Here is a 27,881-nt window from a genome sequence, read left to right on the forward strand (position 1 = left end):
TCAAGTTTTCTAAGGAAGATGAGGCACATTTTCCACCCTTTACTAGCCTGATATTTGGTCAGGCTGTAAATCAGACAATTTTCCAACATAAACAACATGTGCGAATAAACTCAAAGAGGTGTCTGGATAAATGTTTTTTTACTTTACTTCAGATGTCGTGATTTGTAGACTCAAACATTGTTTAGACGGTGCGCTCCTTGATTGGTCCTTGCATTTATCTTTGAGCCAATCAGCGTTCACTATTAGTTTTACTACGACGCGGAATTACTGCGGCAACTCATCCACCAAGTTTTTCTTATCTGAACTCTTCCTTGTCCGAATGTAACACGTTTTCTTATTATTGTTTTCTTTTAACAAGTATTCTTCGTTTTAATGAAACGAGAAACGTGGTGTGAGGAACGGCACTCTGATAAAAGCAAGACGATTAATATTCACACTACGGAGGGCTATCAGCCTCTTCGTCTCACTTGGACATGAGGACATCCTTGGGAATTAAACCTTTACCGCACATTGATCCTGACCCTGTGAATATGGACTTTTACTGAATTGCCATCTTTTGACAACGGAGAAGTTGCTTTGGGCTATTTGGATGAATTTGTAATATTTTTTTCTGCAGTTCTATTTTTGTGAAATTCCGTGGTAGGACTGTGCGCATCGGAACTTTGACTGTGAACCACTCAATCTGCCTATCTTCATCATGGTATACTGATTGTTGGGTGGGAAGTTACTTTCGCTTGGTTCAAGAATGGCGAGGATTCTTCTGATATTTGCGTTGTGTGCAGCGGTACCATGGTTCACGGGGCCAGCGAGCGCACAGACCCACGAAGGTAGGTGATGTAGCCGAAATGTCAGTCACGTTGTTTTTCCTGATTAATTGTCAGCAAACTCTATGCTTGTGTTTATGTTTGTCTCACCGAGGTTGTCAGTGGGCGGTGGTCAAGGTTGGCTTTAGTAGCCTAGGCCTAGATTGTATTAGCCTTCATCAGTGCTCATTGGCAGTAGGCTACCAAGTGACTAAACCTGTTGATGGTGTTGAACAACCTGTTCGCTGCGCATGCCGCTTCAAGTGTGTACGCCGACAAGTTGGCAATCAGTCAAAAGGACGATCACTGCTAATGGCTGCTATGTCAACTGACAACAGCAAGCTCACCTTGCCGGGTCTCAGAGGGCGTGTGTGTCTTTTGTGCATTTGTTAAGAGAACGATGACAGCGGTGACTCGTGTTTGGTCTATAGTCTTCTTGGCATTATTTCCATTATTATATTATAATATTAAACATGGCAATGGCAATATATGTCTTCCATTGTTTGTGCCAAGTACACCGTCATGTTTACAGGTTTTGTTATCTCTTAGTCAAAAGCATTGTTGAGGTTATTGCCTCAGCATGAACTTTGGCTTCAGTGATGGCAATCTGCAAATGAGGTGAAATCCAGAGCACAGCACAGGCAACAACAACAGGTGCGCGAGCGAGTGATGGCGCGCGAACTGCAGGCACATGGGGAGAGATAATTCCCCAAAACTCCACATACGACGCAATGATAAACGGCTTTAACCGCCCCCTTCCCTTTACTGTAATGATTTTACATTTTCTACAGAGGGTTAGAATGAAGGTACAAAATACTATTAGAATAGTCCACCAATCAAAATACGTAGGACTATTACAGTAATCAACAAATCATAAGGAACAGCCTAACAGAGATTTAGGCTACCAGGAAGTCAGTAAAAAAAAAGTTTCCTTCAGTTTACTGGAGAATTGTCTCTGGCTGATGTGGCTGAAGGATGAGCAAGTGTTGAGTCATGCAGACAAAAAGCCTTCTTATTTCCATAGCCTAGATACCTTTGCTTATTATTTCATTTGACATTCCTAAGAATATAGGGGTGTGAATTTGGAGGAATTATGTCTCTCTTTTTCGTTCTTCCTTTTTATTGTAATTATCTAATTAAATAGGCTATTTAGAATTAATTCGCACATGAGGTTAATAAATAGGCTAATAATTATAATGGAACTCTAGCATTATAAACTGTTCATGTTTAAAACACATGTATAATGCCCTTGGATGATGCAAATAAACCATGAAACTGTACAAGACACAATTACACATATATTACAATGTTAACTATTACTCTAATAGACACATAACATAGGCCTGATGCTTTAGTAATGTATATTTTAGGTTTTCATAATTCTGTAAGTCACCAGATTGTTGATTGATGACTTGATGAAGCATGCATGATGTTAGTTTGTGCTTAGACTCTTAGGCCTGTGCCCGCTTGAGTAGTGTGCAAAGAAACAATGCTGTAAATAAATAAGCAAAAAAAAAAATGAATAAAATCATACTTTTTAGATGAATAAATGAATAAAGTAGCACTAGCACATATTGGATTCTCCAATCACAGAAAATTCAAAATACACCTTCTGGCAAATTGTCTCAGTTTTATGGTTGTAAGTTTACATGTTCATTTGTATATATGCATGTATGTGTTTTTGTGCATACATGTTGCATGAACCCTTGCCTCAGGTGAACAATAAAACTTATGTGGAACTTAAGTGTTCCATTAAAATGAACAGAACTTTGCTAACAGGCTTCACCCAACCAATCTTTTGTAACGTGTGTGTGTGTGTGTGTGTGTGTGTGTGCGCGCGCGTGCGCGCGCGACAGAGGTAGAGAGAGACTGTTGTCTAAGAATTACTTTACTATCTAATGGCCCAGACAGGTGAAACATTTCCCACAGTGCAATAAACAAATTGTTTTTCCCACACATCAGCTGGTCTATGCAAAACTTATTGCATACATAGTTTTTTCTTTCCTGTTCTGTATTGTTTGTTTGTTTGTTTCATGCAAGTGTTGATATAAATTTAAGTCACTGCTTGTGTTTATTTATCATGTGCTTTAACTGTACAACATATTCATTAGGAGCAATCTGAACAAGAACTGAACAAGTGAGGGAGAGGCTCTGAATTTCTGTTAAGGATCAGACCCAAATTAAGAAGGCCGAGACAGAGGGCCGCCTGTTGGTTTCAATGCCATTGTTTTTCATCTCTCGTATCAGACTATGTCGCTGACTGTGTTTACTCCAACATTTTAAACAATGCACCTGTCGCCTCCACCCTATAAACACGCCTAACAACCCATACAACACACGCAGGCGAATGCACACAGTCCCAGACACAAACACACATGCATAAAGACTAGTAGTGATTAGGGCAATATGTCACGGTGACGATAAGCCTGTCAACAAGTGTGACCTCTGAACTTGTGGAGGACTGTGTGCATTGCTTAAGTGCATGATCTCTTTGTGTGTGTGTGTGTGTGTGTGTGTGTGTGTGTGTGTGTGTGTGTGTGTGTGTGTGTGTGTGTGTGTGTGCATGTGTGTGTGTTCTTGTCATGGGTGCAATGCAAATTATGTGTTTTTGTTGCGATGCCCTGTAATCAGACCTCCAGCATATTTGGTCTTGATCCAGGTTGAACTATTTTATTCTCATTGTCTTATATATCTATGCAGCTGTGTTTGTGATTGTATGAGAATGTGTTTGAGTTTGGATATGTGGATGCATGCTTATATCCAAGTCATATACAGTAGAGTGTGTGTGTGTGTGTGTGTGTGTGTGTGTGTGTGTGTGTGTGTGTGTGCGTGCGTGTCTGTGTGTGTTACGTTTTGTGTGTGTGTGTGTGCGTGTTTGTGTGTGTGTGTGTATGAGGAAGATAATGTCTCTGGCAGGTATGTGCTAATCTTTTCAGTGTGTGGAGCCAAGTTTCTGTTTACCTGACTAGTCATTGCTGTTGTTTTCATGGAGCTGTTTATCTCCTCCTACCACCTTTCTTCACTGCCTTCTTTTCTCCCCCTCTCTTCTCACTTTTTCTGTGTGGAAACCCTGGAAACAGATGAATGGAACTGAATGAAAAAAGTCTCTTTCTGTCTCTCTCTTTACTTGAACGTGTGTGTGTGTGTGTGTGTGTGTGTGTGTGTGTGTGTGTGCATGTTTGTGTGTGTGTGGATGTGTGTGTGCATGTATGAACGTGTGTGTGTGTTTGTGTGTGTGTATGTGTGTGTGTGTGTGTGTGTGTGTGTGTGTGTGTGTGTGTGTGTGTGTGAATGTGTGTGTGCGCGCGCGTGTGTGTTTTACACACACACACACAAGTATAAACATTAAAGCTGACTTGACAAAGCTGAAAGATGATCAGAGGGCAATGTAAACATAGTGAATGGAATAAGACACAGAAAGACTTTGACTGCAGAACATTCCTAGTGGGATGGGAATCAGGGAAAGGACATCAGGATGACCAGGCGGAGGGAGACAGGGACTGCAGGCTGGGGGGGAGGTCAGTGGGCTGGACTGTGGACTGTGACTGCATGCAGACACTTGCTTTCACGCTTTTTCAGAATGGGGCCATTGTATGAGTATGTTTGCCCCCCCCCCCACCACCCCCCCTCGCATATCCACATTCCCTACACATAGATTTACACACAGACAAACCACATACATACACACACGTGCGCATGCACAAAGACACACACATGCGTACACTCAAACACACACACTGTGTGTCTCTGTGTGGTTTCTCCACACACACACACACACACACACAGAAACATACTCTCCTCGTCCCTCGCACATCTCTCAGTGTTCCTGTTGTACCATCTGCACACCCTGAAAGTCCCCTTTCAGAAAGAACCCTGGTGTGTGTGTGTGTGTGTGTGTGTGTTTGTGGTTGTGGTGGTAGTTCTGTCTGTGTATGTCTAGTCTTTGTGTACATCACTCTATCTCTGTGGGTGCGTGATTTTACCCAGGTTCACTTGTCTCTATCAGCTCTCTTATCTTATTTTGTGCCAAGATGTGGTTTGTGTGTGTGTGTGTGTGTGTGTGTGTGTGTGTGTGTGTGTGTGTGTGTGTGTGTGTGTGTGTGTGTGTGTGTGTGTGCATGGGTGGATTGACAATCTGTGCGTTCGGGAAAAGTCCAGAAAGGCCATCCATCGGACGTCAGTCGACTGCCTGGCTCAGTGGCTCATCGGCCAAGTAGGGCTACCATCTAGCTCTCCACAAATATGCGTCACTCAGGCTTAATCAAAGCTATCAGTATGTCTACACTACCAGCTGTCATTGTCATCCAAAAAAGTAAACATTTACACCATTGCGTTTGCAATGATACACGATCGATAGGCAAGATGCAGCCTTTATATTTCACCTCTCTATGGTTCAGTCTTGCTCTTACTGTAATTGGCCTTGCGCTTCTAAAGTGCACTAGAATTTAATTCTGTGCGTAGGCTACAGAACAGGTGGTGAATGTCAGTTAGTCAGTAAGATGTCTTTATGGAAGAACTTGGGATAGGCTTATCGAAAATGAAAATTAAGGCAACAGAAAACTGAGTGGGAGAACTAAACCAGTTTTTCTCCAAAGGTGTTTAGGCTATTGACAAACTTTACCCCTCGAATAATTCATCGTAGCCTATCTTACCCCATCTTGCCCCTTATCCAGTTTTAGACATGATGCTAGAAAAATGATTGTACATGACAAATGGAGCTACACAGCAGCACATCGAGGCATTACCGTTTATTTTCTTCCATTCAACAAAGTGGTACATATTCTTAACCCCTTCAGACCTGTTTTTTTTCTGCTGCTTTTATTCAGCTTTTACTCCTCTCCAATGTAGAAATAAAGGGGAAAAATAATTATTTGCTAAATCATGTCTTTATTACTATTTTTAATGTCCATTACAATGGACGGAAAAAACACTATGTTTTTTAGTAGTATTGAAAGTAATAATCACATATGACATAAACATTTGGAACTGAATGTTTGCATGTGTTTATATGTCTATGAGCAAGTCAAAACATGCATTATTTAATGTACCGGATTGCGTCCACACAGTACCTGTGGTGAATGTTCAGTAGTTTTCAATATACACACACAGTTTGCATTGTTTTTTGCTTAAAACATTAGTGAACACAACTGTAAGAGCTTGGGCTTCAATAGGGGTCCTAAACTGCTTAAAATAAATAAACGTTGCACATACAAACTTTATTTACGAGAGCTGTAGTCTTTCTGGATTCTGCTATCAAGCATTAGCAGACATACACTAGGCCTATATACAGTCTCACAATAAAAGTCCGCTTAAAGGCAGAAGGACTCTTCATTCTTAAAAAAAAATATATATAATTAAATGAATATTAAATTAAAAAATAATTTAAAAAGAATATAACATGTAAACAGATCATTTACATGTTATAAGGGGTTATTTGCAGTGAGCTACTACCCCTTCCTAAGATACCCCTGTCTATGTAAAAACATAGTGCAGTGTTGATTTGTTTAGGCTATAAAATAAGGTTTATAAGATGATGAAGGTTATTGTCCAATGTTTATAACAATACCTGTGGTATTAAATAGTTCCTAAAGTGGTAATGAGTGTACATATTGTGAATGTGGATAATACAGTGTGATTTTTGTGAAAAGTTGCATTTGGTGAATAAACTCTCAATCAATAATTGCCATTTTTGTAATATATATGACCACCTGTTTTTGAATGTGATATCTGACTGGCAAAGTATGTGAGACAGCAAGGGTGTGAGTGTGTGTGAGAGAGAGTGTGTACACATACTTTATTTGCATTTATGTGTAGGGGTGCATAAACAATCTTTTGTCTGGGTATGTCTGACCAGGTGTCCCCAGGTTTTTCTCAACATATATTGTCAGCAGCTGAGGAATGCTTACACGGTCCCCTGATAAGACTTCACTAGCCTTGTTTGTGTTGAGTTAGGTGTGTGTGTGTGTGTGTGTGTGTGTGTGTGTGTGTGTGTGTGTTAGGAGGAGGGTTAGGGCTGCAATTATGTGTGTGTGAGGGTTAGGCTGTGATTGTGTATGTATGTGTGTGTGTGTGTGTGTGTGTGTGTGTGTGTGTGTGTGTGGAATTGTGTGTGTGTGTGTGTGTGTGTGTGTGTGTGTGTGTGTGTGTGTGTGTGTTAGGAGTGAGGGTTAGGCTGCAATTATGTGTGTGTGTGTGTGTGTGTGTGTGTGTGTGTGTGTGTGTGTGTGTGTGTGTGTGTGTTAGGAGTGAGGGTTAGGCTGCAATTGTGTGTGTGTGTGTGTGTGTGTGTGTGTGTGTGTGTGTGAGGAGTGAGGGTTAGGCTGCAATTGTGTGTGTGTGTGTGTGTGTGTGTGTGTGTGTGTGTGTGTGTGTGTGTTAGTGAGGGATGCTTTGTACCTGTGTGTGTGTTAGGAGTGAGGGTTAGGCTGTGATAAGATGCTTTGTACCTCTGCATCATATAAGTCAGGCTGTGCCAGAACAGTTCTTGATAATGATTATTATCAACCTGCTGATGTTTATTAAAAGTGCAGTCTTCGTTGGTCAGGGGTCTGGAATGTGTTTTTACTAATTAAAGCATAGATGAAACACTTTCGGGGAGTCAGAGTTTGCTGATAAAACTTTTTTTTTCATGGACATAGCTCTGACCTTACTTTTCAGGACCACAGCACAAATGTGGGAACTTTTACATGTACTGTAGATTTTTAGACATAAGCCCCACTCTGAGTGTGTGCTCTAGCTGCATGTGGCGCCATTCTTGACTTTCTCTAGCACCTGTCTCCTTGATAGATGTGGGGATGTGCACGTTTGCTTATCTCTGTTGAACTTAAAGACCTCTCTCTACATGCTTCAACTGACCAGGTTAGGGGAGAAGGTTTACACTGATTAGATGTACTTTGTCCCCACTTAAGTGGCCCATGTTTCGTTAAGGGTGTGTGTGCATGTCTGTGTGTTTCTAAATCATAAAACACAGTTATCTCACCTTTGTGAGGACAGGAACAAGTGGAACACCTGTGACTGCACTCGGTGACTCTGCTCACTCTGCACCATTGAATGACTCTGTGCTCTGTGTCCTGACCCCTCTCATACAGTACTCTTTACGTGTCCACATGGGACAGTTCACAGTAGAGGTCAGGTTCACAGTAGAGGTCATGTTCACAGTAGAGGTGGGTAGAGGTCATGTTCACAGTAGAGGTCATGTTCACAGTACAACACTACCCAGGGCATTCACATCCATGTTACTAGTGTCCGTCCCCTGGTCCTGATTCTGTCTATTGACTGGCATGGTAATAATTTGAATGGCAAAACAGTGTGTCTCCCATTGTCTGTTCCTGTCACTACCCTAGTCTCATTTTCTTGATGTGATCAAACCTGTATTTCTATATTCAGCCTTCAGGCTGTTATACCTCAAGCTAGTTACAGTTAGGATCTATAAAAAATGAAAGCGTCTTAGAGTACTTTGTGTACATTTGCATTGATTGCTTTAGGTCATGGGCCCCAAATTCTCCAGCAGCATTGCTTATTTTCCAAGGTAAATAGGCTTGACTGTTGATTGGCCACTGTATAAAATCCACTACCTATAGCACTAGGAATTTCACATATCTCCTGTATATACAGTTGAGCTCATAAGTTTATGAACCCATGCTAAAGTTGACTAAAAAGAGGAATAAATCATCTTTTGAAAATTGATCTTAATGCCTTAAGTAAAAAAACATACTCTTCACCATATCTCACGATTGGCATGGGGTACATTCCATAAGATTATCTCTCAATGCAAATCAAACCAGCTATTAGGCTAACTGAAATAAAATCATGCCAATCTCTAGGTATGGTCAAGGGTGATGATGTGGGGCTATTTTAATTCCAAAGGCAAAGGGAACTTTATCAGGATGCATAGTACCCTGGATCAATGAAATAACTGGCCTTTAAAAATAAAAATCTGCCTGCCTCTATGGGAATTTAACATAGGGGTGTGTATACTTATGCCTCCTGTATTTTAAGGAAGAACATTTATTTATTTATGATACATTATTCATTCACAAAGAAAATTGCTGTCCTTAAAGGTTGGATATTTCCTCTTTATTTTATTTAAGGCATTAATATTTCCTCATTCTTTTATTTAAGGCATTCAATTACCAAAATATTATTTTTCTATTCCTCTTTTTAGTCAACTTTAGCATGGGTTCATAAACTTATGAGCTCAACTGTATTTGAAATAGAATGGTGACCCTGCTTGTTTTATATTGTTTTATATTGTTTGTATCCGTGACTTGTCCTATGACTAAAATTGTATATGTTACAAACAACATTTCAAAGAAGGATGTGTCCCAGTTCAAAGCAGGGCCGTTGGAGTGAGGGGGAAAGTGGATCTGACTACACAATGTTCTGAAGAAGGGAAGGCCATCGAGAAAGCCTCAATAAATAGTAATACTACTTTGACACATGAGTGTTTAGGTTTGGGGGATAAAATGATTTAGAGCGGACGAGTGTCTATTGAACTGCATGGGAAGTGATGCACTGCTGTGTCGTCTCCTCTCCCCGTCTCCAGTGCTGTGCCTGGGCACCAAGAACGGACTGAGCCTGACCGGCTCCACGGAGGAGCAGTACAAACGCCTCAAGGACATGTACACCGACTGCGAGATCGTCATGGGCAACCTGGAGATCACGCACATGGAACACAGCCGCAACTTCTCTTTCCTCCAGGTGAGACTGGAATGGGAAAGGGCTTGTGCTTTTCGCAGGGGAGAGTGCGTCCACTCAGCAGATTCACTCAGAGGTGATGTTAGGGGAGCTCGACTTGTGAAACCACTCCTCATGGTGTGACTATAAGGACATCGCTGTGAGAGATGATTGGGTAACACTTTATTTGGATAGTCCGTCCACAGAGACTTAACAGATCACCTCTAAAGGTTCAAGTTCAGTATGTGACAGCGTTTAAAATTCACGGCAATTTAAAGCGATTTTGTTTTTCTTCGCCTTTCCTTTGATGTCATGCCTTTCTTGAACCCCTTCTTATGCCAGCTGACATTCTGAACGTTTAGGCACAACTTCTGGAGGACAAGTACTTTTTAAACAATCCCAGAATGAACATGTAAAGATGAAAAAAAGTATTAAAGCTGAATGTCAGTTTAGAATAGTTTTGTCTTGTCTGTCTTCCTAGTACTGATCTAATCTGTTGTGCACTTGTTTTCTTCACCAGTCTATCAGGGAGGTGACTGGGTACGTACTGATTGCCCTTAACCAGTTCAGCCGGCTGCCGCTGGACCACCTGCGAGTGATCCGTGGCACCTCCCTGTACGAGGGCAGGTATGCGCTGGCTCTGCTGGTGAACTACCAGAAGGACGGGGTGAATGGGCTGAAGGAACTGGGTCTCACACACTTCACTGGTATGTGCACACACCTACACATGTATATGTAAGCGAGCATCCATGCACAGAGGCTTATGCACATACACAGACATGCTTACCATCACGTCAACCCACACCCTCATCAATCTTCACTCACCATACACAGACAGAGTGTGTGTGTGTGTGTGTGTGTGTGTGTGTGTGTGTGTGTGTGTGTGTGTGTGCTGCATGTGTGTGCTTGTGTTGGTGTGTGGGTATGTGTGTGTTTGTGTGTGCATCTGTGTGTGTGTTTGTGTGTGTGTGTGTTCCTAGCAGACGGCTCAGGTAGGTACAGTATAACCGTTGGGATTCTCACACCCACTGAGTGAGGCCACACCCCAGACATGTCATCCATGATAGACAGATCATAGGGGCTTTGGGGGAAAGAGGTCATGACTGAGGTCATGACTGTGAGGTCATGACATGACTAAAGTGATCAGATCAGACCCAAACACTCTCTCTTACACACACACACACACACACACACACACACACACACACACTCACACATGCACGTCTGCACACACATATACACACAGAAACACAGAGAGAGACATTCACACACACACAATTACTGTAGTTATTATAAAAATGCATGAGGTCACATTACACATGTCTAAACTTGTATTGCAAAGCTGTTACTGTAAGTAGGTTGTCCGGGCCAACATTTGTGTGTGTCTGTGTGTGTGTGTGTGTGTGTGTGTGTGTGTGTGTGTGTGTGTGTGTGTTTGTGTGTGTGTGTGTGTGTGTGTGTGTGTGTGTGTGTGTGTGTGTGTGTGTGTGTGTGTCGGGTGTGTGTGTGTAGTGTTTGTGTGTGTGTGTTTGTGTGTGTGTGTGTGTGTGTGAGTGTGTGTGTCGGTGTGTGTGTGTGTGTGTGTGTGTGTGTGTGTAGACAGGTGTGTGTGTAGACAGGTGTGTGTGTCGGTGTGTGTGTAGACAGGTGTGTGTGTCTACCTTTCCATGTGTCCTATTTGTCCTGGCTTTCTGCTCCATCAATCTATCAACAACCTCAATTCTATCACTCTCTAAATAAAGAGCGGATGCACAGTTCACAATACACCGATTTTCACTGTTTACTGTCACTGAGCACAAGGACACGGCCTCAACAAGTCATGCTTGTTCATCATCAGTCTTCTCTGCCAGAATGCACATTGTATTATTGTCTGAAACGCCTCTATTGACAGGCTGTTTTTGCGATGCTTGGTACACCCTACAGAGATTCTAAATGGTGGTGTCCAGATCGTCCAGAATCGCTTCCTGAGTTATGCACCATACGTCAACTGGCAGGACATTGTGAGTGGACCGGTTGTCACAATAGAGGAGAACAGAGAGTCATGTGAGTATATCCTCCTCCTCTTCCAGATACTGTAGCTCAAGTGAAGAAAGGGGAGATCGCACACAAGGGCTGAGTAGTTCCAAAAGTGTATTTTAGAAGAAAAAACAATTACAGGCCACATAATTGTAAAACAACCTTGTTTATGTGGCCTGTAATTGTTTTTTCAGCTTTTAAAATACACTTTTGAACTACTCAGCCCTTTGTGTGCGATCTCCCTTTTCTTTTACTTGAGTATTACGCTTTTTTGGAGACTATACCTAACTGGCTTACACCTCAATACTAGACTAAAGGCGCAGACGCCACACTTCGCCAGATACTGTAGCTCTACAGGTCTCAGTCACACAGTCACAGACAGCCGATCACATGAGGTTTTGAACAATCCACTTCCTGTCTTGCAGTGCCGTGTGATGAGTCCTGTGAAGCGGGGCGGTGTTGGGGTCCAGGGAATGACTCCTGCCAGATTTGTGAGTGAACTCTTTTAGGCCTGTCTTTACACAGTCCTGGAGTTAGACATCAACATAACACATACACACACACAAATATATACACCTCATTACACACACACACACACACACACACACACACACACACACACACACACACACACACACACACACACACACACACACACAGAATTAGACAGATACATAGACACTGGCTGCATGACATGCACTTCAGTATCTCGATTATGATTATGAAGAATCCCGATTTTGTGTTTGCACATTTCATATCATATCCCGATTTCAGAACCCCGGATAAGCCCTTATCCCAGTTTTGAGAGCTGTGGTTATGCTAGCTGGAGTGCTCCGGAATACCGGGAGACTGTTCCATGTCCACACACACACACACACACACACACACACACACACGCACACACACACGCATACACACACACACACACACACACACACACACACACACACACACACACACACACACACATACACACACGCACATACACACACGCACACACACACACATGCACATACACACACGCACATACACACACACACACACACACACACACACACGCACAATTACACACACACACACACACACACACACACACATACACACACACACACACACCAGCACACACACATACACACAAATTCAAATTCACACACACACACACACACACACACACACACACACACACACACACACACACACACAAGCATTCACACACACACACACACACACACACACACACACACACACACACACATGTGACCCTCCATCTTGGCTCTCTTGTCTTGCAGTGACTAAGATTGGGTGTGCGCCCCAGTGTAATGGCCGCTGCTTCGGTTCCAGCCCCAGTGACTGCTGCCACATGGAGTGTGCAGGAGGATGCACTGGCCCTCTGGACACACACTGCTTCGTGAGTCAGCACAGCGAGAACCAATTCACACACTTGGCATAGACACACACACACACACACACACACACACACACACACACACACACACACACACACAGTTAAAAAAAACAATCATGACCTGCTTTCATTACTACCAAATCAAAGATCAGCATCGCTAAAAACAATGGTGCACTAAACACCTAAGCTTACAAAATATATATAAAAAAAAAAGTATACCTCATGAGTTGACAGCACTTTCAATCTCATTGTACCTTGTCAATGACAATAAAGACTATCTATCTATCTATCTAAAATCAGAATATCATTAGCAATGTGGGCTATTATTTCTTCCCTAGAATGGAGTTAAGTAAATTTACATGATCTATATATTCATCTGTTTTCACATGTATTCCATGCATGTGTATTTTGTTTTATTATTATTCATGCCTGTGTGTGTGGTGTGTAAAGGCAAGGCATGCAGGTATTGGCAGGTGTGTGTGTGTGCATGCATGTGTGTGTGTGTGCAAGCTTGCATGTGCCGATGTGTGTGTTTACTGCAGGCCTGCGTGCTCATGCCTGTTTGTGCATTGTGTTGAATTTGCTGTTTTCAGGCTTGCCGAAACTTCAACAACTCTGGCTCCTGCGTCTCGCAGTGTCCCCAGGCATTCATCTACAACAAAGAGAAGTACAAGATGGAGCCCAACCCCAATGCCAAGTATCAGTACGGCTCCATCTGTGTCTCTCAGTGTCCTAGTAAGTGCAGCATGTATAACCTGGCATGTGTTTAAAGGTGCACGTCACTTAAGGTGTCGGTGCAGTGCAATCATATTTTCATGTCCAAAATATTGCATTTCCTGCATAAGAACTGCAAATAATTCCTCCAAGACTGCAGTTTTGATACTCAGAAAACTGCAGTTTTGACACTTGAAGTAGTGCAGTTATTTTCTGCAAGGCTTACGTACTGCACAGCTAGGCTACTGCTACCCTTAAACATGTCCACTTGGCATTTATACCCACCGGTTACCCTTAAACATGTCCACTTGGCATTTATACCCACCGGTTACCCTTAAACATGTCCACTTGTATGCCCACCGGCTACCCTTAAACATCTCCACTCGGCATGCTCAGCCTACCCTCCCTGCCCACTCCACACACACCAGTAGCTTCTGAGTCCTACTCCTCACACTCACACACACTTCAGTAGGCTATAATCCTCAAGGTGTGTGACCTTTTGTAGCGGGATTAAAGTTACCTTGACTATTTCAACATTGTTCCGACATAATAGTTCTGACATTTCAACATATTTCTAGCAGGTCTATTTGGCCTTTATTTTTTGTATTTTTATCTTCCTGATGATTAACATTTCCCCCTCATAATCTTCTCTCTCTCCTTTCTCTCTCTTTCCCCTCTTTCCTGTCTCTCTCTCTCTCTCCTCTCTCTCTCTTCTCTCTCTCTCTCTCTTCTCTGTCGATCTATCTCTGTGTTATTGATTCTTTTTTTTTTTCAGCAAACTTCCTGGTTGATGGCAGTTCCTGTGTGAGCCGTTGTCCTTCAGACAGAACAGAGGTGGAGGGAGGGATGGAAAAGAGAGCCCCACAGGAGGGGCTCCACAAAGGTCAGACACACACACACACACACACACACACACACACACACACACACACACACACACACACACACACACACACACACACACACACACACACACACACACACACACACACACACACACACACACACACACATGAACACACACACACACACACACACACACACACACACACACACACACACACACACACACACACACACACACACACACACACACACACACATGAACACACACACACACACACACACACACACACACACACACACACACACACACACACACACACACACACACACACACACACACACACACACACACACACACACACACACACACACCACACACACACACACACACACACACACACACACACACACACACACACACACACACACACACACACACACACACACACACACACACACACATACACACACACACACATACAGGCAAACACACACACATACACACACACACACACACACACACACACACACACACACACACACACACACACACATGCCCACAACACACATACACACATAACTCTTGCTTGTCTGTCCCATTGTTCATTCTTCAGCTTGTTTGGGCACTGGGGGATCTGAGGCGAGACAAACAGTGGATGCCCAGAACATTGACAGCTTTATCAACTGTACAAAGATCCAGGGCAGCCTGCATTTCCTGGTCACAGGCATTGAGGGGTGAGGAACTCAGTTCATGTCAACCGCATCAGAAGTTCACATTTCACTCACAAGTGTGGCAACGTGTTTCTGTAAATATTGTTTAAATTGTTCAGTTTTGAACTGTCAGCGTTAATCTGATCGGTTACGAACACGAACAGAGTTAGACTGTTTCTATGCACATTACAGTGACCCATATAAGAAAATCCCCCCTCTTGATCCCAACAAACTGCAAGTGTTCAGGACAGTCAGAGAGATCACAGGTGAGTTCATAAAGGCCATGCCCTCATTTCTTAACTTACCAGTGTCCTTCCTTGCACATGTCTTTTGTATATCTCTGCATGTATGAAGCTAATTAACTCTAAACAATCTTTGCTTTGTTCGGCAGATATCCTAAGTGTGCAGTCTTGGCCAAAAGAAATGCAGAATCTGTCCGTGTTTTCCAATCTGGAAACGATACAGGGCCGAACACTCTTCAGGTAGCAACACACGACTCCTTTATCCTCTCATACCTCATTGCCCATGTTACACTGTTATGCATCTATTTGAAAATGCAAGATTTTTTTAGTACATTGCTTTGGAAAAAATACATGAGCATTAAAGGATGGTACTGTAGGTTTTTGTCACATACTAATTGCCATTGTCTGATATCCTAATGTTTCCAGTGTCTAATAATGCATGAAATGCCATACATGTCACTAATTGAGAGTTGTGCCCCCTCCCTCTACCTCATCCCTTCATTTTCTTCACCTCCTCCCATCCCTCGTTCTCTAACACACCACCCCTCTAACAGAACTAAAAGCTCAAGAAGGTACGCAATCTTTTACAAATGACTCACTTACTCATACACCTGTAGCTCATGGAAAAATCTTTGCAATGATTTACAGTTTTTTCTGAATGCTTAAACACAACTGTGGTTCTTATAGCACAATTTCTAAAACTATTAATACTTATAGCAAAACCACTCACTGAGTTCGCTAAACTAAGAGCACAAACACTGCTTTGCACTCAGTTTGCAATTTTGTAACACACACTTTGCACAACTGTAGGCACAATTCACTGCACAGCACTCTTTTTGCGGAACTGTAAACACAACTCATGCTTTACGCTCAATTTCCAAATGATCAACACACTCCTAGCAAATCTATACACATGTTTGCCAACTCTCTTGCACACTTTCTCATGTGAAAACTGTTTTAGATAATTAGTTCACTTTGCAATCAGTCTAAGCACTATAAATAAGCCACATGTAAGAGGGTTAAGGCTGCCAGTCTTATGACGTCATTTTCTATATTTTTGATATGTTGCTGAGTATATCATAAACAGCAAAGAAAAGTGATTGATAATGACTGACTGACTATTATTGTGTTACATGCTTCAAATGTAAAGCACTTTGAGCTGCATTCTGTGTATGAAAGGTGCTATACAAATAAAGCTTTATTACATGTAATGTACAATGGGTACAATAGAGGGAACAGGAAGAGTGAGAAGAGTAAGAATTAGAGGAGGCTGAAGAATAGGACATAGAGGTCAAGAAGTAGGAGGAAGAAGAGGAGGAAGAGGATGCAGAGGTGAAGAAGTGAGAGGGAGAGAATGACAAGGACAAGGAGGTGAGGTTAGAGGAAGAGGACAAGGAGGAGCAAGAGGAGGGTGGGGAGGGGGAAGAGGAAGGGTAAGAAGAAATAGCCCTTTTACAGGCAAAAAAATCAGTCTACATGTGGGGATATTGTCATGTCAGGCCTGGATACGGCATTCCAGAAGATATTTTCCCCGGTGCCTTGGACTAGAGAACATTGCATGTGATGTAGATGAAATTTTGTGGCCGGACCCAGAGAGACCACACGATGTAGACTGATTTTTTTGTTTTTCTCTGTGAAATTAATTGATTAATTTGACTTGGAAAAACACACTTGTGTTTTTTTTGATGTGTGTAAATAAACACTAGTACTTGAAGTTTGGTCCCCTGTATGTTTACAGAACTATGACAAAAGTATGACCACAGTGTGTAGTTGGCACATTGTGTGCTTACTATTGTGATGGCTTGTGTTAACTGTTTGATACAAAAACACCATTTTTACGAAAGTGTGAAGAGTTAAGCAAGGTGTATTAGCTTTTGCAAGAGAACTACAATGTTTTGCTGACTGGGTGAAAGGTTTTCCTATTTGTGTGTAGAGTTTTGCAAAAAATGCCATAGTTACAAAAAATGTGCTTAAGCAATCAGAACTGTAAATGTTATCTGCATGTCACCATAAATAACTTAATGCTCAGTACAAAAAAGCTGGCTTGCATGGATGTGTTTAATTTTAGGGTGTGTAAAGTTTATGAAGTTTAAAGTTAAGTGTTTATAGTTCTGAGAGTGAAGTATTTACCGAGTGTCAGTGTATGTGTACAAAAGTTGTGTTCTTCTGTCCTTCCTTGCCCTCTGATTTGACCGATCCTCATCCTCAGAGGTTACGCTCTGCTGGTGATGAAGATCCCCTCGCTAACGTCGCTGGGGCTTCGCTCCCTGCGTCAGATAAACGACGGCAGCGTGTACATCACGGGGAACAAGCAGCTGTGCTACTACCACACCATCAACTGGACCCGGCTCTTCAGCGGCCACCGCAGCCAACGCAGGCAGAAAAACCTGGACATCAAGGACAACCGCTCCAACAAACAGTGTGGTAAGTGTGTGTGTGTGTTTGTGTGAGTGTGTGTGTGTGTGTGTGTGTGAGTGTGTGTGTGTATGTGTGTGTGTGTGGAGTGTGTGTGTGTGTGTGTGTGTGAGTGTATATGTCATGTACAGTATATGGGCATACAACACCTGTGTAACTATTTTGAGAAAATGTATGGTTTCTACATTTTAAAACATTTGTATTTTGTGTAGTACCTTCTCTATAGTGCCCCTGACCTTTAAAGGAGAATTCTGGTGATTTTTCACATTCTTAAAATCACCGAGTACTATTGGTACGGAGCTGCAGTGCTACACTCTTGGGGCATGTTCATACATGTGCATGTACAGTATGTATGTGTGTCTGTCTAGGTGTGCGCATCACACAAATTTATATGCAAATGTTGTATGTTTATTTGTTTGTTTGTGTGTCCCCAGCTGCTGATGGGTTCGTGTGTAACCCCCTCTGCTCCTCTGAGGGCTGTTGGGGCCCGGGGCCCGATCAGTGTTTGTCCTGTAAGAACTTCAGCAGAGGCAGAGAGTGCGTGGACGAGTGCAGATCTTTCTTCGGGTGAGCTCCACAGCTTTTAGAGCTCTCTGGTCCTCTGGCTAAAGTAAAAGTAAAGTGATTGGCATTTGGCCGATTATTTTATTCAAAGCCTCACCGACCCACATTTAGCATTTGAACTCGCGTTGACCCATATCCGCCAGTCCACATCCTGCTTATATGAGTCTTTAGATGTCTGTTTGCCACAGGCTGATAAGTGTTAATTATTAAGCTCTAATATTTCTTTCTCTACTATTTTTTTCTCTCTCTCTCTCTTTGTACCTCTCTATCTGTCTCTCTTTAGTAAGGGCCGTGAGTTTGTTGGACCAAACGGAGATTGTATGCCTTGCCACCCACAATGTCAAGTTCATGAGGGAGAGCCAACATGCACTGGCCCGGTAAGAACACTCACCGGTATCCTATGCAAGTGCTTCTTTGAAGGACTATGTTTTTAACATTCCATTCAGAACCTTTCCTGGTTTCACCACATTGGAATGGATCAGCCGGAACATTAGAGTGTTGTCGACACAGTCTATCAGACAAACCATTGGTTGACTGCAGTAGACACAAATTGTGTTGACATGAATTTGAGGCTTTCTTCTGCCAATAACCAGAAGAAATACATCGAGAACTATGCAGTTTGTATCACGGTGTAGTTACAGCAGCTGTGGCAGCTGTGGCCTACTGGTTAGGGCTTCAGGCTTGTAACCGAAGGGTTGCCGGTTCGATCCCTGACCCAGTAGGAAAAATGTGGGCGGGGAAGTGGTTGAGCACTGCTCTCCTATGCCCACATCCACGGTTGAAGTGCCCTTGAGCAAGACACCTAACCCCTCACTGCTCCCCGAGCGCCACTGTAACAGGCTGCTCCGGGTTAGTATATGTGTTTCACTAATTCAGGGATTGGGATAAATGCAGAGACCAAATTTCCCTCACAGGATCAAAAGGGTATATACTTATACTTAGTTTCTTATACAGCATGGACCGAGACACTAACAAACACATTGCCTCTATGTGAAATGTGCTATAGAAATAAATATATCTACTATACATAGAACATATTCATACATTTGACCATCCCCCTCTCTCTCTTCTCCTCCCCTCACCCACCTCCATAGGGAGCTGATGAGTGTGTAGTCTGCGCTAGCCTGAAGGACGGGCCGCACTGTGTGTCGACTTGCCCCAAAGGGGTGATGGGAGATAAGGGCCTCATCTTTAAATATCCCAGCACCCAGAGGAGCTGCGAGCCCTGCGATTCCAACTGCACCCAGGGGTAATTACGGAGCATGTTTACTCACTAGTCTAGGCAGTGAGGAGAAAAGGGTCAAATGAGTCAGTCAGACTCAGGTCATGACTCAGGTCATGCAGAGAGTATTTATACATGGATGACTACAGGAAGTAAGCCTGTGTCTGCTGTTCTCTTTCAGATGCACAGGGCCTAAATTGAGCGACTGCCTGGGGCCACATCGGTTGATCGCTTAGTGAGTACCGCCCTCTAGTGGTTGCTTATGGAAGTGAAACTGAAAGAAAAACTGTAGTCATGTGTGTTTTTCAAAGGTTTGTAGTAACAGTGATTCATGTCGTGTGCAGCCTGCCAATCACAGGTATCGTGCTGGGTGTGATAACATCCGTGATGGTGGCTATGGCAGTGTTTCTTGTGGTCATGATTTATCGTCGCAATCAGGCCATCCGACGCAAACGGGCCATGAGGAGATACCTGGAGAGAGGAGAGGTGTGTATGTGTGTGTGTGTTCATGTCTGTTCACTTGACCATTAATTGCCCCTTTGTAAGTTAGTGTATGCAGTTATAATTGAGTACTCAACATATTTGACTGGATTTAAAGACAGACGATGCCATAGAAATTACACATAAAAATATATGAAAATGCTTTTTAAACTTGAATAATGAAATACTTTTTGGACTATGTCACCCACCTGCAGAGTTTTGACCCACTGGAGCCAGGGGAGAAAGGTGCTAAAGTTCATGCTCGTGTGCTAAAACCATCTGAGTTACGGAAGATCAAACTTCTGGGCACTGGTGTGTTTGGCTCTGTGAATAAGGTAGCCTACACATGGTATCCAGTCTCAACGCCAAGTTGAAAAGCTTTTCTGTGCATTAGCGTGCAGTACGCTTTGCAGTTGACATCACTGCTAACCTTTGACCCTCACCCACAGGGAATATGGATACCAGAGGGGGACACGGTGAAGCTCCCGGTGGCAATAAAGACCATTAATGACCGCACCGGCAGACAGAGCTTCCATGAGGTCACGGATGTAAGTTTGGCCACACTACTGTAAATTACTCACCATCAGCCTACACATAAAGCATGACAATGAAATAGCCTACATAACAATAAACGTACTCAGGCAGTACCACAACTGTATATGCATCAAAGTTAGCTTTTTGTCCACTTTCTGTGCTGAAGGTTTTTGATAAAATGGTGAGTGTGTTGACCACAGATTTGTCAAAGTGAAAAAAGGGTGGGCATGTGATATACTGTAGGCCACACTCTTCCTGTTACCCACATGCCTGACAAGGTCCAGGGTGATCAAAACATTGCTATGTTTTTAAAGTAATAAAGTTTATATTTTTGGAGCAATTGCAGTGTGCAGACCACACTTCTTCCAAAGTGAAAAAAGGGACAATTCTTTAAATATTTGATGGCCAAAAAATCATAATCATGTAATCCTGAGTAGCAGCACTGTGATGTTAACACGCCTCTTTGAACTGAATCAACAGCACATGCTGGCAATGGGGAGCTTGGACCACCCTTGCATTGTGAGGCTTTTAGGCATCTGCCCAGGTGCCAGTCTGCAACTGGTTACTCAGCTCTGTCCCCAGGGGTCCTTACTGAAGCACATCAGGCAGCAACGGGACAACCTGAACCCACAAAGACTGCTCAACTGGTGTGTCCAGATTGCCAAGGTAACAGCACTTGTGTTAATGGTTCTTCAGCGTCTTTATGTCTGTGTGTGTATGTGTCTCTCATTAGATTGTTTATAAATGCACTATACATGTGTTCCTCATCACTTCCTCATTTCTTTCCCAGGGCATGTATTACCTTGAGGAGCAACGAATGGTTCACCGAAATTTGGCAGCCCGAAATGTTCTGCTAAAGAGTGATTACCAGGTCCAGATCACTGATTATGGCATTCCCGATCTCTTGTTTCCAGACGATAAAAAGTACTACCACGAGGCCAAGGTATACCCAACAGCCATCTTGCATAACTCATTATCTCCTTAGTGTTCCATGGAAAGATACATGAGAACTTAAGCTAAGACAATGATCAACAGTATACCTTTTGGAGGAAAAATAAAGAATTCACTATCCACTAAAAGATATATTGTTAAAGATTTCCATGAAAGAAAATGCCTGTCTCTTTCTCATTAAAAAATAAATAAATACATTCTTTATGATTCTGGCTGTTCTCAGACACCTATAAAATGGATGGCCTTAGAGAGCATCTTATTCCGCCGCTACACTCATCAAAGTGATGTCTGGAGCTATGGTATGTGTTTTTTGCTTTTTGAGTTTTGTGTGTGTGTGTGTGTGTGTGTGTGTGTGTGTGTGTGTGTGTGTGTGTGTGTGTGTGTGTGTAGGTGTGTGTGTGTGTGTGTCTGTGTGTGTGTGTACACGTGTGTGTGTGTGTGTGTGTGTGTGTGTGTGTGTGTGTGTGTTTTGTTTACATGAGTTTAAGTAAGTAGTTTGTCCCTAACAATTCAAGTACAGGATACTACTGCTGCTTCTAATGCTTTTGACTTGCAGGTGTGACTGTTTGGGAAATGATGTCCTATGGGGCTGAGCCATACGCATCAATGCGACCACAGGAGGTACCAGACCTTCTTGAAAAGGGTGAACGGCTGACCCAGCCACAAATCTGCACCATCGAGGTCTACATGGTCATGGTCAAATGTGAGTCATAACACCTCCAGATGTTTCTCTTCAGGCAGATTGTAACCATGGCCTGTATATGCAAATATGTTCTTGCCCTTAACACTTACTCCTCTTTCCTAAAACAGGTTGGATGATTGATGAGAATGTGCGACCCACTTTCAAAGAGCTTGCCAATGACTTCACACGCATGGCAAGAGATCCTGCTCGTTACCTGGTCATTAAGGTAGGAGAATGCATATGTACAACACACTCCACACTCAACACACACATGTACAACACACACTGTACAACAGTGCCTCCATGAAAACCAGCTGTAACACTATAAAAGCTGAGCAGAACAGCTCTTCTGCCAAGGCCACAATGTAAGGGCTACTGTTTAGCATGATAAACCATAGTACAGAGCCTGTGGTCTTTCTCACCTCCAGGGGGATCACCGTTTGCCTGACCTATCTCCCGATGAGGCCTACCAAGGAGGGACAGAGATGGACGTCCTCGGGGTTGGACTGGACGACCAGGAGGAGGATATCATGGACGATGCAATAGGGCCAGCTTCCCTGTATCTGTCACCCCCCAGAAGCCAATCCCGCTCTTTTCTTCGGACAGACAGCGTCAGGGTTAGCATCTTGGCCACCAAATTCTCAAAAGCGTGGAATACCAAATGATTGGTCATATATGTAGTCTCTGATTCTTAAAGGAGTATTCCGGCGATTTTTCACATAGATCTCTGTTTCGAGTCCAAGTACTGTACTGTACGAGAAAAAAACAAAAAGAAATTGGTTCTAGCTAGCTCGAGTTGCTGCAGCCAACAGCTAGAGCTGCCAGGCAGCTACAGTGCTACACTCTGGGGGCATGAACATGGGGGCTCATGAACATGCCCCCAGAGTGTAGCACTGTAGCTGCCTGGCAGTGGAATCGGAAGGAGACTTGTTCAGACTTTCCCACAACACAGAGGCGACCGTTAGGTACAGACTTGTGAAACAGTCTCCTGGTACACTTACTAAGTTCTTGATGCTTCGTTTTTATGTGTAGGGACACTATTCATACTACTGCAGAAGTGTGATGCTATTCTGAGAGTTATTAGTGGTTAAAAAATGACAGTTTGGATACGTTTAGCGATTGGCCCTATATGTTTAGCGATTGGCCCTTAGTACTTGCACTGTTAGCCACTTGGGCTGTAAGCGTTAAAGCTGGTCAAACACGGTACTCCTTTGATCAATGTAATCTAGCTCTCAAGGGGGTGTTCGACTCGTTGTCATGGTGAAAAAGACCCTGGGTTCAAATTACTCCGGAATTACACTTTAACATCTGTCCCGAGGTGACTTGAATTACATTGCTGCACCTAGCAAAATCTCTCCAATGTCCATGTGCCACTGTCCCTTATTCTATTCCTATCTTTCTTCATTTCAGGCGGGTCCAAGCCCTCCTGGTTATCTACCCATGACCCCTGGTGGAGATGGCCATAGCCAAGTAAGTGTCGCCAGTTGCCTTGAACTGAAATTGTTTTCACTGTTAGTTCATTAATATGTGATGTTAAATGTGATGTCAAATGTTTTTCTTGGTAATCTTGACCCTCTCTCTGGCCCACAGGCAGCATGGTCATCCCGTGCTCGGCTAAACTCTGCCCGCACGGTGTCTGAGAGCTCGGAGGGGCGAGGCACCATGGTCGACGTGGAGATACACGAGGACTTCACATGCTCTGGAAGTCTGAGGAGGCCGCGTCATCGCGAAGACAGCGCATACATGTCACAGAGAGATAGCCTATCAGGACAGTTGGACACACCCCTCCCTGACACGCCCTCTCCAAAAACAGATGGGGAGGAGGATCAGAATGGATATGTGCTTCCTGGGCTTATGGACAGTCCTGAGAGAGGTGATTCTTCAACCAATGCAACATAAACAGTTATATGGCTTATAGTGTTAATTTTGTCACCTATTTTTAATTTAGTCTTAGTCTTAGTCTTGTGACGAAATGTCCTTTTTAGTCTTTGTCATATTTAGTCATTCAAATATCATTTTTGTTAGTCAAGTTTTAGTCGACTAAAAGTCTCGTCATTTTAGTCTAGTTTTAGTCAAAAGAAAACTAAAGGTATCTTAGACTTAGTCAGTTTTAGTCAACACATTTTAGTCTTTTTTATATAACAAATTATTTCTGATTACCATTTGAGTCAAATAGTGTTTCACACATCTCAATTTTCCAACAATATTTGTGTGTCCACAGGGCTACTCGCCTGTTATAATTACTCATTCTGATTTTTTGTCAGTCCATTATGTTTACATGCACAGGTAAGTCGAGCTACAGTTATAGCTCGGCTGGGATTTGACCATAGACAGTAAAAGATTTGACTGGACCACTGTCATATTCAGTAGACCAGTGTTTCTCAAAGTGTTGTCGAGGGGATCACTGGTGGTCCATAAGCTATCCCAAGTAGTCCCATGAGCAGGCGTGGTAAAATATAATACAGATAAGTTGTTTGCAATATTGAACCAACTTGTATGTAAAAACAGTTCTGCAACACTGTCTATGTAAGATATGCCAGTTTAAATCATACAGTATGAATCCACACAAAAAACAGTGCAAAGACAATAAGCAAGGTGGTTCAGTGAGTAGGCCTTTTGTGTAGACTAATTATAGGCTACTGTTGAAGTAGGTCTAATCTTTTTTTTTTTTTTTTTAGCTAGGGTTAGTTTAGTGGTCCTGAAACTGAAAATGTTTGAGAAACAGTCATAGGCCAATGTTTTACTCCGCCTGTGATCTGTGATTCTCCATCTTAGCCATAGCTAACTTGCTAGCGAACTTTCCATATTAGCTTACTTGCTAGCAAACTTTGCATCATCAGTCTAACTAGTTAAATAGTTGACATTACATGATGAACATTTTCGTATGGACATTCTGGGGGATGTTAATTTGTATGAGAGAAGCTTCAACTTCTGGGTATGTAGCATTGTGGCATAAAGCTTAGGTAGTTAGCTTGCTAACTCTCGCAGAAATATCCAGTGTTCTTGTTCCATGTAGTTTCGTGTTGCAGCCACAGGGTTGCAGCAACAGCACGTAGACTAGCCTACAGGAAAGCTGTTGTGTATGAACTCATTCGGAATATTTTGAAAACATAACAGCTAGATATTCTGTCTTTTGTAGACGAAAATGAAGAGAGATTTTATCTTAGTTTTTATTTCATGCAAAACATTTTAGTCTCGTCTTTTTTCGTCAACAGTAATGCATCTTAAGATAGTCTTAGTCAGTGTTTCAGGACAATACTGCCATCTCGTCATCGTCTCGTCTTAGTCATGAAAAAAAAGGCCGTTGACGAACATATTTCCTCTCGTCTCGTCTGACGAAATTAACACTAATGGCTTACATTCACATATGCATGCAGTATATTTTTCATATACAATTTTTAATCTCTTTGCCCCTACATTATCCTTACAGAAGCTCGACTTGCCTCCAGGGAGTACGAATACATGAACAAACAGAGCTTCTTTGGGAGATCAAATCCGGAACGTCGCCGCCGTCTGGCATCTGACAGCAGCTACAAGTCGCCTAGCTCCCGCCACCTAGCCAAAAGGTCATCCATCGAGGGTTCGGAGAGCAGTGGGGCAGTGTCCCAGTTCTCCACGGACGAGTTGAGTCGAAGCGAAGACGAGGAACTCCTGGAGTACGAGGGCGGGTATGTGGACCCAGAGGACGAGGCAGCGGAGTACGAGTACATGGATGTGCGGGGTGGTCGGAGGGCAAACGCGGAGCCTGCTGGCCTCAAATCTGCCTTCCCAAACGCAGGAGCCAGGGTGGAACTCACACCAACCATCGAAAGAGCCTGGTCGGAGGACGACGGAGAGGACGAGTACGTAGAGGAGGACTATGAGTACATGAATAGACAGCCAAAGCTGAAAGGGAGGCTGGTGGGAAAAGCTGGGCAGGACTCACAGAGGCTGAGAGTGGGCAAAGGGGAGGCGTATGAGTACGAGGACATGGAGTGCCTAAGCGTTGGCCCCGCAGCTGGAGCGGGAGAAGCTGTGGAGTACCAGAACATCCAGAGCGAGGCGGACGAGGAAGAGGGTGCAGCTACGCCCCAGGCTGAGGAAGAGCCAGAGACTCAACAACCTGCCGGAGTTGGCCCATTCATCAGAGTGCGGGCTGGAGTCGGGGTGGGGGACCAGGGCGGGGGGGATCAATCCTTTGACAACCCAGATTATTGGCACAGCAGACTGTACAACAAAGCCAATGCTGTGCGTACATAGATGCAGATATGCGTAAGAGAAACATGTTTTTGTGCTTACATTATAGACACTTTGGTGTGTGTGTGTGTGTGTGTGTGTGTGTGTGTGTGTGTGTGTGTGTGTGTGTGCCTGTGTGTGTGTGTGTGTGTGTTTTACAGAGAGGGAGAGAGCAAATAGCTCAAACAAAGGGAAACCAACGATGAAACGAAAGCTTTTTAAACAAAGTTTACAAATATAGCCAATCAAGTGAATCGATATGTGTTTTTAACTATGGCTTTTTTTGCAAAACTCAACACACAAATGGCAAAACCTCTCACCCAATCAGCAAAACATTGTAGTTCTCTTGCAAAAGCTAACACACCTTGCTTAACTCTTCACACCTTCGTAAAAATGGTGTTTTCGTATCTAACAGTAAACACAAGCCATCACAATAGTAAGCACACAATGTGCCAACAACACACTGATGGTATGAATAAAAAACACATCTGGCTTTTGCTTTCTCTGTGCACAAGGTAGACTATGTCAGTTTGAGGTCATACTTTTGTCATAGTTCTGTAAACATGGGGGTAAACAAACAGGGATCCCAACTTCAAGTATTAGTGTTTATTTACACACATCAAAACAAACACAAGTGTGTTTTTCCAAGTCAAAACACAAAATAGCATTTCACTGAGACAAAACAAATCAGTCTACATCGGGTCGTCTCTCTCAAAATTCTGTCTACATCACATGCAATGTCCTAGTCCAAGGCACCGGGAAAAATATATTCTGGAATGCCGTATCCAGGCCTGACATGACAATATTCCCACATGTAGACTGTTTTTTTGTCTGTTTTTTTCTCTTCTCACTCTTCCTGCTCACTCCATTGTACCCATTGTACATTACCTGTGGCTTATTTATAGTGCTTAGGCTGATTGCAAAATGAACTAATTATCTAAAACAGTTTTCACATGAGAAAGTGTGCCAGAGAGTTGGCAAAATAGTGTAAATAATAGCCATTGTGCCTACAGTTGTGCAAAGTGTGTGTTACAAAATTGCAAACTGAGTGCAAAGCAGTGTTTGTGCTTTTAGTTTTCCGAACTCAGTGAGTGGTTTTGCCATTTGTGTGTAGAGTTTTGCAAAAAAAGCCATAGTTACAAAAAATGTGTTTAAGCATTCAGAAAAAACTGTAATGTATTATGCAGACAAACGTAGCAATCAGTCCATTTAGCACCACCTAGTGTAGTGCGATCAATTAACCTCTCAGGTTCAAGTTCCTCTTACAGCTTACAGTCTATGTTTACAGTGCATCTGCAAACTGTGGTACAAGTTAGTCAAAATCAACTCAGAGATATTAGAGTTACTCAGAGTTACTGGATTTTCCAGTGACAAGGGGTATTACAATTCATCAAATGCATTTCGC

The 27,881-nt window shown here is 43.0% G+C and overlaps 1 protein-coding gene across 1 annotated transcript; it reads left to right on the top strand.

Moving 5' to 3' along the window:
• Nucleotides 1-276: 276 nt before the first annotated feature.
• On the top strand, nt 277-26,850 carry erbb3a (erb-b2 receptor tyrosine kinase 3a). Its single transcript, XM_048254934.1, has 30 exons — nt 277-827; nt 9,132-9,224; nt 9,349-9,503; nt 10,000-10,186; nt 11,403-11,522; nt 11,921-11,986; nt 12,785-12,903; nt 13,494-13,635; nt 14,390-14,497; nt 15,075-15,195; nt 15,364-15,437; nt 15,563-15,653; nt 15,968-15,985; nt 17,623-17,837; nt 18,263-18,395; nt 18,676-18,769; nt 19,487-19,641; nt 19,796-19,849; nt 19,959-20,100; nt 20,310-20,429; nt 20,544-20,642; nt 21,109-21,294; nt 21,419-21,571; nt 21,803-21,878; nt 22,136-22,282; nt 22,390-22,487; nt 22,690-22,878; nt 23,672-23,731; nt 23,852-24,134; nt 25,692-26,850. Exons 1-30 carry the CDS (start codon nt 746-748, stop codon nt 26,498-26,500), a joined length of 4,389 nt encoding a protein of 1,462 aa, XP_048110891.1. The 5' UTR covers nt 277-745; the 3' UTR covers nt 26,501-26,850.
• Nucleotides 26,851-27,881: the final 1,031 nt, after the last annotated feature.

Source organism: Alosa alosa, chromosome 10 (genome assembly GCF_017589495.1).
Source record: "Alosa alosa isolate M-15738 ecotype Scorff River chromosome 10, AALO_Geno_1.1, whole genome shotgun sequence".
NCBI lineage: Eukaryota > Metazoa > Chordata > Actinopteri > Clupeiformes > Clupeidae > Alosa > Alosa alosa.